At 35.8% G+C, this 20,178-nt stretch overlaps 1 protein-coding gene across 2 annotated transcripts; it reads left to right on the top strand.

The window, feature by feature from the left end:
* Positions 1-4,098: 4,098 nt before the first annotated feature.
* Positions 4,099-20,063, top strand: LOC122831789 (transmembrane protein 106B-like). 2 transcript variants are annotated; one of them, XM_044118265.1, is made up of 9 exons: positions 4,099-4,144; positions 6,804-6,911; positions 12,596-12,805; positions 13,817-13,880; positions 14,030-14,189; positions 16,064-16,204; positions 17,010-17,059; positions 17,137-17,190; positions 18,549-20,063. In XM_044118265.1, the coding sequence occupies exons 1-9, from the start codon at positions 4,114-4,116 to the stop codon at positions 18,667-18,669; spliced, it is 939 nt and encodes a 312-aa protein (XP_043974200.1). In that variant the 5' UTR covers positions 4,099-4,113; the 3' UTR covers positions 18,670-20,063. The 2 variants fall into 2 exon arrangements, with proteins under 2 accessions (XP_043974200.1, XP_043974199.1); XM_044118264.1 differs by having other exon boundaries at positions 12,593-12,805.
* The last annotated feature ends 115 nt before the right edge of the window (positions 20,064-20,178 follow it).

Here is a 20,178-nt window from a genome sequence, read left to right as displayed (position 1 = left end):
AGTGTGAAGTAGCTACAGGACACTGCAATTTGCCAACACAACTTGTCGCACATCTGCTTGCAGTTATGTGACAGACCCCCTCCTGGGGCCAAAACGGCCACTAAAGTGTCTCAGCTCTGGCAGTGAGGAGGGCTGCTGAAACCATAAAGAAGTAGATTTAAGGTAAGGTAATTATATTTATATTTTCAGCAACAAGGCAATTCAAAGTGCTTTACATGAACTAGAGGAAATACAAATATTACAACAAACCAAAAGAAAGAAAAAAAGCTAAAAGTATAGAACTACATATTGGTTCCTCATGTTTAATAAGAATAAGAAAGTAGTGCATAAAGTAGTGTTCTCTCTGGATTCTTGTTCTGATAAAACTAAATGTTGGTTCCAGTTGTTCTGGGTTGAGTTCCAGATTTGTACAATATAAACCTAAATGCTGGTTCTCCTTGTTTGATTCTTGTTCCGGGTTGTTTAGTTGACATTTCTTTCTAAGTTTGCTCTAGATTTGTAAACTAGCAGGAGTTTCTCTACATCTTGTTCTGATATTAAAAGTAAAAAGATAAATGTTGGTCTAAATTAATAAATACTCCACAATTTCTAAAAGTAATCAAGTTCTTGTCTTTTTATTATATAAAGTTCTTATCTTTTTGTAATGTATTAATTAGTACTCATGTGTTGTGTGAAACATCTGCTGTTAATGTTGTTTTCCCCCGTCGCATTTCACTGTACTGTGTGACAAATAAAACTAATCTAATTTAATCTTATCTAGTGTTTATTTAAATTTAAAATCTAGAAATAGAAATAAGAGGGTGGCCTTTAAAAAATGACAACAAATTTTTAATATTATAATTTGTAGGCTTTTCAAAAGGTCATGTAACTTTAGTGTCTCTAAACAAGTTTTATATTGAGGGTAAAAATTTATCTCTGGATTTGAATCCATCCATTCAGCTTATTTCTGACATTCCTCTGATTATGAATAAACTCCACCGAGTTGAACAGGACTCTGGAGCTCTACTTGAGTGACTTTAATGCAGCTTTAAAGAGCTCCTTCAGAGATGTTTATGTTCACCATCACTACTCAGTTTATGAGCCGTACAGCTGCATGTGACTGGAGTTGATAGTTATATACCTCTCAGTGATGCCCTGTAATTTCTCATTAGATCCAACAGACTCCGTGTCACATGCTTGCCAAGTGAGTCGTGGGGGGCTCTCACCGTGATGCTGGAAATTGCTTTTAATATACTGTTAGAGGTCTGTCAGTCAAATGGGTACTATTTCTCTTCTTTGAGAGCAGAAGTGGAGGGGACTCGGCGGTGGCGATGTTTCATTTTTCTTTTTCTCTTTCAGGTTAAGAGCCAGTTGACACTGGACATGAAATACAGCAGACTCAGAATATCCTCCACTTCACCTCTGCGAAAGGGAGTGTCAAACATTCCCTCAGAGGCCGTGTTCCCGGTTTGAAGTGCTGACACCTGAAGTTGGCTGTCATGTCCTCACTGCTCACTGCTTCTTATCGAGGACCTGCAGGCTGCTTTTTCACTCAGCAGACCTCAGACCAGATCTGCAGTTCTCAGCTTCCAGAGAGACCAACTCTAGGTGTCTTTATGCACTTTGAATGTGCAGAAGAATTTAATTCATCTTCACCGGCCAGGTGAGCTGCAGTGACTGTCTTAAAGGTGACCATGATTCCTTGAACAGGTTATAGGATTGGTCTATGAGCTTTACATTTTCGTTGCACAAAATTATTCTTGGATAAAAAAAAATTCAGTCTGATCAGTTCTGGCCATTTATAACTCCTTTCAGAATGAGCTGTTTTAGGGCCTCTGTCACTTTAAATTGAACTATGCTACTTTTGGCCATGCCCCCCAATATCAATGTTTACACTCGCACATAAAATTGGCTGCAAGCAATTTAAAAAGCATAAGTGGAGCCTCCTGCACAACCAACAAGAATGCATTAAGTTGTTTCAGGATGATAAGTCAATGACAAAACCCTTATCTTTTCCAGCAGCCATTGTATAGTGTATACAGAAGTAAAACCAGGTGACCAAATGTCCTAGAGCTCCACTTAGGTTGCCATGTAACGGGCTGGGCTTTGCTGGGTTTCCTTGGTAACGTTGCAGTTCCTGCTGATTTGTGTTGTTTTTTCAAATGGCTCATTTTCCAGACACCAAAAAACATGAACTTATTGCCAAAATATGTCTGGGTGTTTATTTTGTAAGTGCTTAGGGTGTTTTCAGAAGCAGTAAAAACCCAAATGGAAGTATAAAAACATATAAAATGCAAATTTTGCATAATAGGTTGCCTTCATAATTAATCCTCAGCTGACTGGCTTACCAAAGGGATGCTGATAGAACTCTCCCTGTCATGAATGGACTTATATTTGACTTGCTGTAACATTTACTGACCTTTGGGTCTTGAATAAAGCCAAACTGGACTGAACTGTCTGTCTACTTTGATGCCAAGTCAAAACTAAATTGAGCTTACGTGTAGCCTAAATGTCAAAATCATGTCTGATGCTTAGTAGGGTGAGAAATATCTGCAAATGACCCAAAGGAAATAAAAATCCATTATGTTAGAGCTGCATTAGTAGGAAACATTTAGAGAAATTTTTTTGTTTTTTATATTTGTTATAACTGTCACCATGTTGTCACATGCAAAAAGATTGATCTTCTCCACTTCCTCCCTGAGCTATTATTGCTGTATGAAGAAATGCACCAAAAACAGCCAATCAGAACCAGGAGGTGGGTCTTAGCGCTGTCAATCAACTTTGTGAACACTGCTAAATGTACTAGTGGCAACAACAACTTACTATTACAGGAAAATATTTAATCACCATCACAGGTGGCTATGCTAACTTGTCTGGCATTCATGACAGGCTCTGCTGATGGTGGAACTGATTGACAGCATTAAGCCCCGCCTCTTGGCTCTGATTGGCTGTTTCTAGTTAGCACTGGAAGAAGGCAGAGGAGCTCAATTTTGTCACATATTATCTGTCTAATACTGCCAGGAAACAGTGACAGTTTCAACATTTTTTTTATTTTATTTTATAAAAGCTACATATGGCAGCTTTAATTTAAAAAAGGAGCAATATAAAAATCAAGCTTGAACCAACATTACACTGCACATCATCTCTAACCTGGTGAGATAAAAATATTCACATTGGCTCAGATCAGAGAAACAGAAATCAGCTCACAGTGATCTCCTCCTTTCAACTTCAACAATCACTGGTTTCCTGCCAGAGAGCCCAGTGAGCTGACATTCCCACCAACGCCTGCTGGCACATCAAGAAGCCGGTGGTAATTTCTAACTCGGTTAATAATAGAAGAGGAAGTGATCTGATCCCGAACTCTCAGATCCGAGCTTCATCTTTTTCACGTCAGCCCCCAGCCCCCTCAGGTTCAGCCCTCAGTTAATGTTGCTTCTTGCTGTACACTCATCACATAATCATTGTGAAACTCTGGGGGATTCGCAGTCTAGTTGGTTGGCAGAACATTTAGAAAACACTGAGAGTGCACGTCATTAAAATCATATTTTCTCTCAAACAGCAAATCCGTATTTAGGCGGGGACATTCAGAGCTGCTGCTGATGTTGACTCCTGTCATTTAGATCTTGCTCTGGGACAGACGTCATGATGCCAAATAGGATGAAAAATTCTGGATCAAACAGGGAATTAATATATGTTTTTCTACATTTATATGTGATTTATTTGGGTGAGTGAGCTGGAGAAAGCTGCAGTATCTAACGTTTATTAAAAAAAATATATATATTTTTACATAATTTCTGAAACTATCACTACATTGTGAATGTATGTTGAGACTGATGATCTGTGAAAAAAATTAGTTCCTCTATTTTCTCAGTGTACTCAATGTTAACTAGAAACAACCAATCAGAGCGCTGCCAATCACAATCTCCTGTGGCACTGCTCATCGACCCTCTCTCACTTCCTCTCTGCCACAAAAGCTAGCATAACTGCAATAGCTAGCAGTTATGCTACCTGCAATATTAGTTATTTAGTCTTCAAACACATGCCGGTGTTTGGAGACCAAACATACCGTTCTGTGAATGCTAACACTAGTTAGCATAGCATTGTTAATGTTAAGGCTAGCTAGCATAGCATGAAATGACAGCAGATAAATGGCTTTCCAGTTACGGTAAGTTGTTTCTCCGCCATTAGCGCATTTAGTAGCAAGTACACGATTTGATTGACAGCCCTAATACCCTCCCCGTGGCTCTGATTGGTTGTTTTTGGTTGGAAGCGATGCATTTCTTCAGAATGCAATAGTTGCTCAGGAAGAAGATTATTTGTCTCAACAAACGGTCACTGGCAAATATTCTTTATAAAAGTTTCATACTAAGATAATAACACATAATGACAAAAATAAACATTTTAAACTGGAAATCTGTCAGATTCTTAAAACTGATTGATATGGAGAGTTTGTAGCACCGGTGGAGCAGCAGTTATAATCTATATCAGCCATTCTCTGTCTTCCCCAAACTCACCTGTGTATCAAATATTCAGGCCGGCCTCTCTGAGATCACAGAGATTAGGACAGATTAGATTAAATCCATTATAATTTGATGTTTGCTCCTGGGTTTTAATGACCATGTTGTTTATAAGAGACTCGCTGCTGCTAAATTATGATCTCAATCGTGGCAGCACAGCGCCATCATCTGGATGATGGAGTACCTGCACAGACATTCCTGGTATCCTGGTATAAATTACTAAAAAAATTAATCTTCTTTTAAAAATTCAATTAATTGATAAGAACTATTTATCATCCCTGTGACAGACTGGCGACCTGTCCAGGGTGTACCCCGCCTCTCGCCCGGAACGCAGCTGGAGATAGGCACCAGCAACCCTCCCGACCCCATTAGGGAAGAAGGGTGTAAGAAAATGGATGGATGGATGGATGGATATTTATTATCCAACCCTACGTTATACATTCAACACTTGTACTTATTCGTATTTTTCTTTGTGTTAGATTTTATCCACTTTACTTTCATATTTTCTTTTCAAATGTAAAATTCTTTATGCTGATTGCTTAGGTTTTGTCAAATTCATGATTGAGAGTCAAACATCAACACTGCAGATGCTCCTGTAGAAGAAGAGTTACAGGGCAATTTATGTATTTTTTTTAATGCATGAAATAACCAATTACAATATTTTTTATAGTGATATTAAAAGGTTTTATTGGAGGTGTTCATATTCTCCACAGTTTCAATGGCCCACCGTCATAAACTGTGCAGCCTTTATGCTTAGATTTTTACATTTATTCTCCCTAAATTATATACTTACTGCATTTATTACTATCTTCATTACTGTTTGTTTGTCCAGCATGGTGACAAGTAACAGGAAGGGCATCATATTTATGACAGAAAAACAGAAAGCCATTCTTTTCTAATTAGAAGCTGAACATACGAACTCATAACAATAAAAAGTTAAATCACACATTAAGAAAATGCAGCTATTTAAGGGGTTTGGCTGTAATTATATTGAAAATAATTATAACTCAATGTATATTTATGTATATTTAGGTTTATGTGCCTTTCATTTTAATTTTTTTCCTGCAGGTTTAGACATTTTTCACATATTTTAAGACATATTCATCAAATAATGAGGTAAATTTTGTCAGATTAAGAGTAACAATGAAAGCACTTGTTGCAAAGGATCCTCACTAAGCCTAAAGGTAATATTTGTTGACTGACAGTCAGCTGACTCACATTTCCAGGAACTGCGAAACCAGACAGCATTCTGCATGCTCATGCAGAATGCTGTCTGGTTTACAACAAACAGCACAGAGTTTCCAAACACAAGCTGCGGACTATTTTTTAAGACAGAAATATCACATGATTTTATCTTGAAAAAGCCAATTTATTGCTTCAATACAATCTGTAATTGAAACCAGTCACATCAGACAATATAAAATATCTGTATTCCTATTTTTCACATCTTTAAATTCCCAATTTATTGCATTTAGAGTGAATTATTCAGTTACGTTTAAGGCTTGCACAAATAACTGTTGCTTCAACATAAGCTGTAAGTGTGACTCTGTTCTTTTTTAATTAAAACGTGATTATGTGTCATTTCATTATGTAAAAAGAGACGATAGCGTAGTTAGAAATTGAACTCAAGTCAGAGTAAGAGTTCAAAATGATATTACTCAAATAGAGATAAAACATACAGTGCAGTAAAATTCCTCATAGGTATTTTTTTTCTTTAAAAAGGTACTCAGGTAAATGCAACAAAATATAACTTGTTACTATCCACTCCTAGGAATAGCAAACCTTTGCATTTGAAGAAAGTAACAAAAAATAAACCTCTCTTTCGCTTCTAGTTTTGGCATTTGGTAAATAACAATTATTTTGGGAATTATGGCTAAAAACAAGAAATGAGCCAGATGCCTATGTCTTTAATACATTAAGTATTTGGTTGCTAGTATAGTGTTACAAAACCATCATGTTAATGAAAACAACTCTGATCAAGGCCACAAATACAGTTTGGGACAAAGTTATATTCATTTCTATGTATTTTTAAGAGAAGTTTAGTATTTATGTGTTTAATAAAAATACCAGATAAAAATACTGAATGCTATATAAATAAATAAACAAATGAATAAAGCTGATACATCAAATAATATTAAAAAATGGATTGTGAAACCGCTAAGTAAACAACACTCTTCCACATCATGCTTGAAAATGTGGCGGTCATTGCAGGTGTTATTGAAATTTTCTCAGTAAATTATTTGCCTCAAACTACTGCTGCAGATATTGACCAATCAGAGGCTCTGATGCTGTGATCTGACCAATCAGGAGAGGGGAGGGGCGTTTCCGGCCTCATTCTGGTCTGTTACTTGAACCACAACAAACGCCGAGCATTTACAGCGGATGGGAGACACATTCGGATAAAACCCATCAACGGTAAGACCTTACGTTTGAAGAAAAATTCACCTTTGTAGTTTTTCCTTTATTTATATTTAACTGTTAGGATTAGAGGCTAATCTCGCGCGACGTCGAGCAAATATTTTAGTCGTGAAATGTAATTTTAAGGGTCTTATTAACGCCTCCAAAGAATATTCTGTTTCTTCTAAATGTGGAGAAATAAACTAAATAAAATAGCAATCGCGTTTAGTGTTGAGATTAAAAGAGGTTTAGCTATTCTTTTGTTCCCCGGCTGGTCGATACGTTGTGTTCTTGGTTAGCTCCAGTGGCAGCAACATGGCGGAGGCCTGGTTTGTTTTAATATTCAAACAGTAAACGGACACACCACAGCCTGTTTTCATCACTCATCATTACATAGGTCCGGTTGAAATGAGTTAAAACTCTCAGTTAATGAGGTCGACAAAGGTTGGTGTAGCTTGAAAAAACAGCAGACGACAACAGGCTAAACCTATTAAACTATTAAGTGGCGGAGCCGTGGCTTTAAAGCCAGATTTTCCACATAAAAATAACCAAAAGGCGCTTCTAGAAAAGTTTGTGAAGCTCGGCCAATAATAATGGCACACCAAAATCAAAAACTGCATCAGAATTTTACAAGTTTTAATAAGAGAGGTTGATATGGTGGATGCAATTAGAAATATTTATATCCTCCTTTTCCCTTGTAAATTTATGTTTAAACTGGCTCAGTATAAAATCATAAGCTAATTTTAGAACATTAATTTTTAGCCCACTTAATAATTTTAAAAGACTGCTTCCCCTAATGCTGCAGAATGTAACTCTTGTAAAGATTTTGTTTTTATTTATTAATTTTTTACATACTTGTAAAAAAAAACTGGCACCATATCATGTCAGTATGTTGTGAAAACGTTTAGCCGTGTGAAGAAATGCAGCACAATAGAGTCATCCCAACCAAAAACAACCAATTAGAGCCAGGAGGAGGGTCTTAACGTTCTCAATCAATCTAATGTATTCACTGCTAAATGTGCTGATGGTGAAAAACAACTTGCTTCTTCAGGAAAACTGTTTATTTGCTGTCATTGGCAGACATGTTAACTAGCCTGGTAGGTTGTGCTGGCTGCAGCGCCACAGAAGGGATTATTGACAGCGCTAAGACCCTCCTCCTGACTCTGATTGTTTTTAAATGGCACTAGAAGGCAGCAGTGTGACTTTTTTTCTATTTTTCCACAGATTCTGTATTACAACATACTCTCACAACATAGTGACAATTTCAACAAATGCTTAAAAAATAATTTTTATAAATTTACATTCTGCAACTTTAACTGTTGACAGTCGAAAGCTAAAGTTTACATACATTAAATAAAAAGTTGGACATCTTGAAGTTAAATCAGACAAATTTTCTCTTATTTCAGCTCAGTTTTACAAAGATGATTTCTATTTGCTAATGACTCAAAATAAGAGAAAGAGAGAGAATAGAGTTCAATAAATTAGAATATTGAAATAAGTTTAAGCTTATTGTTAATTATGGTGGTTTTCCATTTACGGATATTGAAAACATTTAAAATAAGAATAAAACGTCAGACCAATAAAAAAACTTGTTGAAAAGTATGTTTAATACCTGCATAAACGTTATTTTCAAAGGCCAGTTTTAATCTGAAAAATGAGTTATATTTTAAATTATTGAATATAACTTTTTTTAATTACATGCTTTCAGAATGAGAGGTTGTATTTTGAACTCTTTGACTTGGGTCAAATTTGTCGATTTTCTTTCAACTGCTGGAGTTCTGACCCATTCCTCCTGACAGAACCGGTGTAAACCGAGTCGAGTCATTTCTGCCCACAACTTCTCTAAGATCAGGGCTTTGTCATGGCTAAGTCAAAATATTAAACATATCGAGCTCATTTCATTACAACATTTTAGCAGTTCAAAGTGCTTTACTTGATATAAATTTAACACAATGTAGAAACAAGAAAGAAACATTACATTACAATGGGGGGGAAAAGCATATTAATGCCCAAATTATGCAAATTTTACACAAATTGAACCTTGTCTTCCTTCTTTGTATCACTAAAAATTGGCCTTTTTTAATTTAATTATATTCTACATATTTTTATTATTGACTGTTTGCACATATTCTCCTAATAAAGCAAAATATGATTCTAATATAAATTAATTTATAAATAAAAGCTTGCAAATATGTCGGGTTAGAAAAGTCATAGGTGAAACTGCTGAACGGTTAGAGCAAATATGACGCAGCTTAAAAAAGTACTCTGTTTACAAAACTTTACTTGTAAAATAATTGAATTGAACTGTTGTTTTTATTCACAACAAACGATATCTAAAGAAACTTTACAAGAAAACGCGTCTAAAGCATATTATTTATATTTTTAAAAAAATAAATGTATTGGTGAAGACAACAAGCTTTGAAAAGGACTGGATGGAAGTTCAGATTTGATTGCATGCAGCCCTGTTTCAACTCTAATAATATAAAGCTAAGGAAATACAGCTAATGGGATCAAGTCATTGATGTGTCAGCAATGTTCTATATTGAGCAACCATGTGGCAGCAGTCAGTGGTCAGAACCCAGTTAAAAGCTAGCCACCTTTTCCTGCGTCTGACAGGAAACAGACACAGGAAGACATAAAACCACAGATTGGTCTTAGACTACTTTCAATTGTGTGTTATGAAATATAAAAATACACATATAATCGACTGTTGACATTTTTCTAAACCAAACTTTCTTATTTAGAGAAGGAAATTCCTTATTTGATAAACTACAGTCATGGGAAACTTTATCCATGACTGAATCCATGTCAATTCAGGCTTACTAAAGTTAAACTGAAGAGTACGAAAGCACTCGTATTAAACAAAGATGGAGTCAAAACTTTCCTTTAGCCCTTTTCGTCCACATGAAAACTTTATTCATATAAAAAAACGATTTTATAATAACTCTGACCAAAGTGGAGACATATTTGTGTTTGTATGTTTACATGGAAAAAACAGATATTTAGCATAATCAGCATCAGAGTCTGTGACAAATAATGCACCAATATATCAATTTACTTTCCAATCAATTGTTTTGTTTTAATAACTTTATATTCTAATACAGTATTTAAAATAAAAAAACCTGCAGCCATGTTTAATTTCTAACAGGAAGTCATGGTTGTTCTGAAGCAATCGGATTGGCTGACAGGTTTCAGCTTTGCACTACACTGCCCCCTAAGGGTTTGGCATGTTTAAAACATGTGAAAACCTTTACGAAACAGTTATTTTTCTAAATGATATGGCAGAGATAGGCCTGTCGCGATAAACGAGAAATCGATTAATCGTACAATAAATTAAAACTATCTACGTCATTTTAATTATCGCCGTTATCGTCTCTTCCAGCCTTTTTCTCTGTTGATGACGCTAAATGAAAAAAGGCTCAACTCCGGTGCTCTCCACTGACCCTCCCTTCCTCATTTCCTTAGTGTAATGCCCAGCGCACACGACACCATCTTAGTGCTGTCGGTTGATTGTCGGCCCATTTTCAAAATCTGAGACCACACATTAGCCGACAGAAATCCTAGGTATAACGGTTCCATCGGGTTCGATCTGCCATGTGATGTCCAACAGTGGCCACAACATAATGGCTACAAGTCCAGCTAACTAATTTTAAAACCAAGCATTAATCAATGCTTTACTACAATCTACCTGCAACGCATGTGGCTCTAGTGTCAGCTTAACGTCCTGACTGAATGAAAATCATTACAACCTATTTATGTCACGTTAACGAAGAACAGCTGAAAAGTTACCGGGTTCATCAACGTAGCGATTTCGCTCCAACTCCTCCTCTTGTCATTTCTATATTCTTTGCACCAAATGTTTTATAAACATTAATGTTGTTTCCACATATCATCTCCAATGTCCGATGGACTTCAGGTTGCGCCGTGTCAGCTGTTTGGGATTCCCCTCGGTAATTTCCCCTCAGAAAGCGTGGAGCAGAATCCGGCTTTCTGATTGGCTACCTGTCACATTCAACAGGCTGCGGTAACGATCCCAGTGGGGAAAACCCCTGATTTAGATCGGAGGGGCCACAACGATCTAGCGTAACACACCACACACTACAGGATGATCACAAGAGACAATCTTAGTACGATAAAAGTTCTAAGATTGTCATAAGGGGAAAATGTAGGTGTGAACTAACGTGTAGTGTGAACTATTGCATCAGGTAGTCGATGTTCCATCTTCTCTATTTAAATCTAATGATTACTGAAGGGCAATATGGTAAACAGACTTCATAATCTGCACTCTTTTGGTTGAATGCAGTATTTATTTACACTTTGGCTTTATGTTATTTCGTTTTTATTCAAGTACATTTTTGTTAATGGAGACAGAATCAATTTTATTTTTATTTTTGGTTGTTTTGTTTATTTTGTTTATCAGTTCCAGTGTTGGGTGTTCTTTTTAAAATAAAGTGTATCTATCTTTGGCAGGAAATCACATGCATTATTACGTCATTTCCATTAAATCAGTGTAAAAAGGTTTTCAAACAATACTATCGTCTATCGCAATAGTTTTTTGAGACAATTAATCGTTCAGCAAAATTTGCTATCGTGACAGGCCTAGGCAGAGATATTAGTTTTTATAAAGACGCAGCTACCCGTCTTTAACACGTGAGAGTTGGATTGAGGTGTTTTTGGAGATCAGAAATAATTTTTCTCTAAACATTATGCTCCGGCTTACAGCCAGACATTTATACTCTGAGCTCATATTTTCAAAAAATACTGATCCTGAACTTTTTAAACCAAACAGAGGGGCATTTTTTCCCCTAACTTTTTTTTTCAGCTTTTTAGTATTTTTCTAACATTTCTGTCATGAACTTTAATATTTAACATGCTAACTGAGGCTGAAATTGTGCTTCAGTTTGTTCAACATGATTTCAAGGTGAATTTGCTGTTGAACAGTTAATGAAGTGTATTTTATTAGCAACACCTGGCTGAGTTTTCTGTTTTTTTCCACCTCCTGAATCTGGTAGAGCCAGTTTTGTTCTTATATAATGCATGTTGACGGTGTGGAAACTGCTGTTTTGTACATTTATGGTTATATTTAAAGAATCCCTGGAAAAAGAAGAGTTGGCTCTTCTTTCCACTATGACATCATTCAAATTTAATTATGCAAATCGTGTTACTCAAATACTAGAAAGTACTGCTTCAGACTTGCCATCATGGATAAATTGTTAACTGGACTTCACAGAAAAAAGGAGATTTTGATTCAGGAGTTAATTTTGTTGCACTGTGATGATTTCACCCAAGAAATTGTCTGTTAAACTTTTGTTTTTGTGTTTGAAACCAAAACATATTGATGAAACCAGCTAAAATGTAAGTGTTGAGAAAATATGTACCCACCAACAAAGCCTCCTATTGACAAAGGGCAGTTTTAAAGCTAGTTAAGAGGAAATTATGCCTATTAACCAGTTAGCTGCAAAATAACAAAAGTACTAGTACATCCAAGAAATATTTGATTTAATAAAAGGCTTAGTTTTTAGTGTCACAAAGGATCATTTCATTTGCACCAGCTGCAGCTTCTTCTCCTGGGAAACATTTCCTGGAATCGGTCCAAGTTTGAATTTCACATCCAAATGGTTCCCTGGCACGTTGTTAGTCAACCGTCATGCTCCTCTGTCTCACTTCCTCTCGCTCTGCGTTATCTTTTCTGTTTTCAGCAGCAGCAGGAGCCATGGGCAAGCCCCAGTCACACTTGTCCAAAAACAAAGACGAGAGTCAAGACGCGCTGACGGCTGCTGGCGAGTTCAGAGACGATCAAACGGAGGACGATGGGAAGCATGGAGACGTGTCTCAGTTCCCGTACGTGGAGTTCACTGGACGGGACAGCGTCACATGCCCGACATGCCAGGGTACAGGCAGAATCCCACGAGGTAAACGCTTCATTTCATACAAGGCTTGATTGTTTACCAAGAAGGTCCTCACCAGCAACTGCTGAAGTGGATTGTGTGTAATTATGTAATGCAAAGTTTTGGTGTCTGCAGTGAGAATCTCAGATTGTTAAATATCTGGGATGCAAGCTAAGATTTACATGTTGTGTTTTGGGCAAAAACGATTAATTGTGATTAATTGATTTTTGAATTAATCATTAATTTAATCTGTCAGACAAGTTTATTTGGATAGCACATTTGAGCAACAAGGCAGTTCAAAGTGCTTTACATCATAAAAATACAAACCTGTAAACATCACATTTTGTCAAGTGCCATCGTTACACATCAAAATGTTGACCGTTTCATTCATTATGGTTCAAAGCCACTCTCTTTAGTAATCAATTAATCATATTAATCATTAACTGGAGCATAAAGTCTCAAATAAGGCAGTTTGCTGAAAAACAACTTTCCCAGAGCAGTAATTAAGCCAAAAATGCACAAAAATATATACATTTGCATTTACATAAATTAAGGGTGAAATGATTGATCGTGATTAATTGATTATTGAATTAATCATCAACTAATTTAGTAATTGATAAATTGTTAACTGGACTTCACAGAAAAAGGACCTTTTTGCTAAAACAACAATCATGGCAGTAATTAAACCAAAGCTGTATAAAAAATACAGAAATTGAGAGTTTAGTCACAAAACAGATATTATCATTTATCGCAATAATTACAGGGACAATTTATCATCCAGCAAAATTTACTATAGTGGTAGCCCTACTCTAAATGTAATGTAAAAAAGGATGAATTCACTCAGAGCATAAATGTAGAAAGAATAGAGCTGTTGTGATAGATCTGCACATTATCACAGATATCCAGAATCTTTTAAATACTGGGCCCAATGCAGATTAAAAACACTGAAACATCAAATTCTGTTTACTGTAAAATGTTATGTTGTTCCTTACTCAGTCTGCTGCAGGACACTTAGCCGTTTTGTTTTTCCAACAGGTCAAGAGAATCAACTTGTGGCTCTGATTCCATACAGTGACCAAAGGCTGCGGCCAAGCAGGACGTAAGTCTGCACTCTGAACCCGTTTTATGGAGTAGCTGTTGTAGTTTTCCGTCTGACGAAATGAAACGCGCTCAGCAGCCACAGTAGGAAGTGGTCCGAAACCATCAGCTGGTTCCAGGTTCTTACTTTGTGTTTCCTTTCTCCCCCAGGAAGCTTTATGTCACCATATCTGTGGCTCTCTGCCTCCTGCTGTCCTGCCTCGCTGTTTTCTTCCTCTTTCCGCGCTCCATCGATGTCACGTACGTTGGAGTCAAGTCTGCCTACGTTTCCTATAACCAGGAGCAGCGGATTGTCTATCTCACCATTACAGTAAGAATTAACTGAGTTTATTTTTGGTCATTTTTAACATTTCCATGAACTATGCTAGGCCTGCCAGAACAACAAATTTTGCTGGGCGATAAATTAGCCCAAAAGTTATTGCAATAAATATTGTTGTTTTGAGACAATTTTCAAGCAATATCACCGTAAAAATACAAGATCTTACCAAACAATTTTGGCCAAATTTTATTGCAAATATCTTAGTTCACATGAAATAAAACAAAACTAACTCACGAGTAGCTTTACAGCAAAAAATGGGGGCTAATTTTAAGTAAAATATTTATTAATATCAATTAAAAATTACTAATTCCACTGGCAGATTATTTAACTTGTAACAAGACCCATGTTATAACTTAAATAATATGCCAATACAACTAGTACTTTTTCATCAATATTAAAGAATTATAAACAAGCTGCTATGTCTTCCTGAAAAGTAGCTTCTGAGTTGGTTTTCTTATTTTAAGTGTACTAAAACATTTCCACTCGTAACGAGACCAAAAATACTTGGTAAGATTTTGTTTTTGCAGTGATATTGATAATGTCATAATAATGCAAAAACAAATTCTCAAAGATTCTGATGAACATTTAAAACTGGAGATGAAAGAAATTTTATATATATATAAAACATAAATAAAATTAATTATGAAGTCTCTGTAAACAAACTTGTCCTTCAAGAAAAGGCTAGTTAAGACCAAAGCACCAGACTGAAGACTTTTATCATACAGTTTTTGGTAAAAAGAGAGAAACTATTGAGTTTGTTTTAATTTATCAAGCATTTGTTTGATTTACCACTTGTTACAACAGGCCTACACAACACAAAAATAGAAAAACAAACAATGCTAACAAAACAAGCAAAACGAAAGAAGCTAACGTTAAAAAGAATAAATCCATGCATTTGTTGTAGTTGGTACTTAAACGAAGCCTTTCATTAAAACATGGTTTGGTTTATGTTTCATGAATTTGACACTGAGGTAATTTATGTGTCCTGTTAACTCTGACAGAAAACAGTTTGTTGTATATTCGACTGATTCAAAGACGAAAAGGAGTCGGGTGGATAATTCAACTGAACTTTAGTGAATAATAAAAAAAGAGATGAACGAATCATACATATCAATACACGACAGAGTGTAGGTGCTCGGCTAACATAGCTCTTTTTCTCGGTAAACTCCTCAATTCTACCTCTTCGTCTAATCTCCCGTTCTTCTTGCACTTGTGCAAAGCATCATGGGATATTGAGTCCATTCTGTTAAACGACCACAAATAGTCAGTTTTGAACTAGATACTAACTATAAAATGCTAACTAGATTTATGAACTAACTGCAACTAAAATAGTTACCCAATATTAAATTATAATATCCCAAATAATAAGTCCTAAACAAATCCTGGTTAAACCCAAAACAAATTCTCAACAAAGTTGTCCATATATGGTCTTTCCTCTTTCAGAAATGGGTTTCCCCCAGCGTATTATAAGCCTGGCGGGCCTCCAGGCTTTACTTGAGTCCCCATCGGGCTAAACATGACTCCTTTTTTCTTTTATGTTTGCATTTTTTAAGACTTTATAATTGGCGATGAGGTATTAACCTTCCAATTTTTTAATAACATAATTATCAACTGATTTTTCAAATTTCCTGCCAAATTTTAACTCAAAAACATGACGGGCCACAGGATGAATTGCTGCCCTAACACCCAACTGCTGGGCTCACCAAGTTTTCTGGGGGAAACTTGGGTTTCCTGTGGTCAAAATGCTCACCACATTAGATTAAAATGTCCAAACAGCCTGGTGATGTTGTGTGATAAATTCCACCAACCAAAGTTGGCTTTTGTGTAAGAATAATTTTATTCCCACTTGAATCTCTTCCCAACAGAACACTCTGAACATCACTAATAACAACTACTACGCCATATCGGTGACCAACATAACGGCACAGGTGCAGTTCTCCAAGACGGTGATTGGGAAAACCAAATTGAACAACACGACGGTGATCATGCCTCTGGATGAACAGCAGGTAGGCCCAACAATAACTGCACTGGTCAGTGGAAACAGCGTTTAAGAGATGGAGTAGCAGTCGCCTGCTTTAAGCTGAAGCAGCTACAGTGAAGAAAATCCAATCAAATGTGTAATGATTAGAAAGTTCTGGTTCCTTTAGCGGATAAATTGATTTATAACATGGGGAAAATGTCTTTGCAAGTGAAATAATCTGCCAATGAAACTAGTACCTTTTCATCACTGTCATGGAATTGCGTACTTGAAGAAGCTCCCGTATCTCGCTCAAAAGTTGCTTATAAGTTTGTTTTGTTTTATTTCAAGTGTACTGAGACATTTCCGCTAGAAAGCAGACCAAAATACTTGGTAAGATGTGTATTTTTGCAGTGTAGGCCAAGCCGGAAAAGTTCTTGAAAACTAATTTTTAAAGCATCTCAAAGGATTCTGCTCTCAAAATTAGAGATGCACCAACCTGATGTCAATGTTTGTACTGGTTCTGATATTTAAAACGTTTCTACTTCGGGTATTGTGGCAATCCAGTAGAGCAGATCTATTCAGTCTAATTCTATGCTGAATGGTGTGAGCGATGTCATGCTTCATTGTTTATTTTGAGGATTCCTAATTGCACTTTTTGAGCCATTTCAAAGGCAGTTTGTCGAAGTTTATTTTTACATTGCTTTTGCCAGTTTCAGTTTCTTCATTACTTATTTTTGATTGGCTGTTTTACTCCTAACTGAACAAATTAATGTTGTTTTTTAGTCACGCGTGTGAAGTTATTGATGTGTTTATTTGTGCTGAGTTCTCTAAATGTCTTGTGTATTTTGCAGCTTGATTACACCGTTCCCACAACCATCGCTGATGAGATGAGCTACATGTTGTGAGTATCCTGGTTATCTTAAAATATGAATAAATTCTTTATACGTTTCATACTAAGTTGTTTTTTCTGTCCTTTAGTGATTACTGCACCTTACCAACTATTAAAGTCCACAACATCGTGGTCATGATGCAGTAAGTATGGCTTTAATTTGAAGTCCTTGTAACAGTGAGGGATTTCTTTGAGCCTCATTAGTCCCGAATATTTTCCTGCTCCACGCTCACATTGTTGCACCCACACATGTTGAAGAACTGCCTGGTTCTTCAACAAGCAGCCCAAGACTTCTGCTTCCCCTTCCATTCATCATCTTTATCAAAGCAAACATTTCTCCAGAGCTTAATTAGCTCACCTAATTGTATTTGCTCACAGTCATGCAGCAGGTCTCTATCTAATAATATGATCACACTGAAGTGCAGAAGCAGAGAAATCCAGAACGTCTACGGCTGCTTTTCATTAGATTTGCAGTTAAACCTTGCAACATTTCATTTACCCGTTTTCAAATGTGATTTTTATGGTGTTGACCAGGAGAAAAAATGGATCTATCCATCCTTCAAGAAAAACTACTGTATTTAGATGAGAGGGATATGGAATTAGAATTTATCAGAATATTTTCTAACACTTTTATGATAATGATATATATTTTTATTTCATGACACAGTATTCATAGGCCCACAAACATAAATACTACTCTTGGAAAACAGATTTACTTTCTGGGCTTCTTTAGAACACCAGTCACATGTGTGATTTTTATATCACTAAGCTACAATGGTACATTAGGGCCATTTTAGGAGCAAATTTCTACCAGTAAACTCAAGAATCTTTTAAATTAATCTAAAAAACAAATCCTAATTTTTTGGGGGGTAATTTCTGAGTTGAATAGTTATTTTTTTTAATCTGAAATTTTGAGATTAATTTCAGTAATAAAAAAATGTAGGCATTGCTTAATTTGACGTCAAAAGTTTGCTAAAAAAAAAAAAAATCAGAAACTTTTAGATTAATTCCAGAATTTCTTAGTAAATTAGTAAATTTCTGAATTTGAACAGTTGAAAATTTGCTACAAAATAAATTCTGAAATTTTGAGTTGATCTCAGAAATCTACGAGAAATTTTTTTGACATTGCTGAGTTTGTAAGTGTGAAATTTGCTAAAAGAACATCTGAAATTTTAAAATTTCTCAGAAATGTTTACGTTAAAAACTTGGACATTTCTGAGTTTGAAAAGTAAAGAACATTTTTAAATTTTGAGATTTATCTCAGGAATTTGCTAGAAATTTTTTTTTATGTAAAAATAATACTGAATAATAAAAAACTGAAAGTACTATAAAAATTTAATGGGATTCAATTTTATAAAAAAACGTTTTTCAACCTTCTCAGTCTGCCACTGCACCCTCTGGTGGCCGCCCACTTTAAAAAAGCACTGCATGGAAACTAAACTTGAAAACCAGTCAGTGAGGAGTTGTGCATAAATCACTGACTTTTTTGTTTTTGTTTCAGAGTCACGGTAACAACGTCATACTTCGGTCACGCGGAGCAGGTCTCTCAGGAAATGTACCAGTACGTGGACTGTGGCGGGAACACGACCTCCATGCACGGCCATGTTCAAGTCTACCAGTAGAAAGGAAAAAGTCTCCGTCAGCAAACCTCCATGTGTAAACTCATTTCTCAGTGAAGATAGTTTCCCCTAAAATACTCATCTGGCCTAAAACGCTGACCACCTTCACCGTAGTTTGTGCTTTGAAATTTGACGTTTTCCCCCTTTTAGACTGCAGAGTTCCTCACTGCAAAAACACAAAACATTACCAAGTGTTGCTGCTCTCGTTTCCAGTTCAAATATCTATGTAGACAAAATTAGCTTACCAGTAACTTAGAAAGTTATAGGAGCTTTTTTTTTTTTTTTTTTTTTTTTTTTTTTAAAAGTCAATAATTCCTTCTTACTGTGCCGTTACCTAGCAACCCGAGCCTTGCTCAGCCCGTTGCCTAGCAACCCATTATTAGTTCCACTGGCAGGTAATTTCACTTTAAAGTAAAAATATTCTAGTACTTTTTCATCAGTATTAAGGACTTATTTACTTAAAATAAACTCCCATATCTTCTTGAAAAGTTACTTGTAAGTTAGTTTTGTCTTATTTTAAGTGAGCTAAGATATTTGAACTAAAATGTAGACCAAATATTCGGGGTAATTTTTGTTTTTGCAGTGTTCCTCCATGTTAAATTTGTTGGAAAGCAATAGATTTGATGCACTTTAGAGCGTTTTAGTGGACGTTGGATTGTTACAAACCTCTTTCCTCTGTCGGTAAGCTGAGACAGAAAACCACTGAATTACATTTCTACCCATACGTAACCATTTTTTTTTTATTATTATTATTTTACTTCATTTATGGTCCTTTGATGTAAATTAGTGCAATATTAACAGCTATCTCATGTCACTTTTTCTCTTCTTTCTATTATCATCAACCACAATTAAAGACAAATGTGAAAAGTTTTAAAGTAAATGATTTTATTTAGTGATTAAAAAGAAGAAAAAGCAAAAGGGAAAATGTTGTTTGGTCCAAATCAGCACAGTTCAAAAGGCTAAAAATACAGTAATGTGCAAATGTCCTCTTTCTGGGTTGCTTTAATAAAAATGTAACAAATCAACTTTATTCCAACTTTACGGGAGCTTTGTACAGTTTGCTTTTCTTTTTTTTTATCCACTCTGCACTGTGTAACTTTAATACTCAATCATGAGTTCATCTCCTGTTTGTTTCTACCCTTTTTATTTTATTTTAATCCATTTAATGTGTACTGAGACTATTAGTTTTTCCAACTAAACTACGTTTTTCCGTCTAATTAGTAATCATCCAGGTGGATAAATGTTGAAACCTTAATGTGACTTTTCCAACCATTTTTACAATCTAAGCGCCGTCGTTATTATCATAACAGAATAGATGTGTATAGTTTTTAACATCAGCAGTTTGTTTATTGTGGCTTTTGATGCATGAAGTGAAAAATAAAATTATAAGTAGATTCTGTAAGTTTCTGTGTCTCTGTTGGGGAAACTGTTGGTGCCCCTTGTTACCACTGGGTGGCGCCAAGTCCATGTTGCTTTTCTAAAGAAAGGGATTTTATCCTGGGTAATCTGAGC

Source organism: Gambusia affinis, linkage group LG05 (genome assembly GCF_019740435.1).
Source record: "Gambusia affinis linkage group LG05, SWU_Gaff_1.0, whole genome shotgun sequence".
NCBI lineage: Eukaryota > Metazoa > Chordata > Actinopteri > Cyprinodontiformes > Poeciliidae > Gambusia > Gambusia affinis.
Note: the sequence above shows the minus strand (reverse complement) of the source record. Positions and strands in the feature narration are given on the sequence as shown.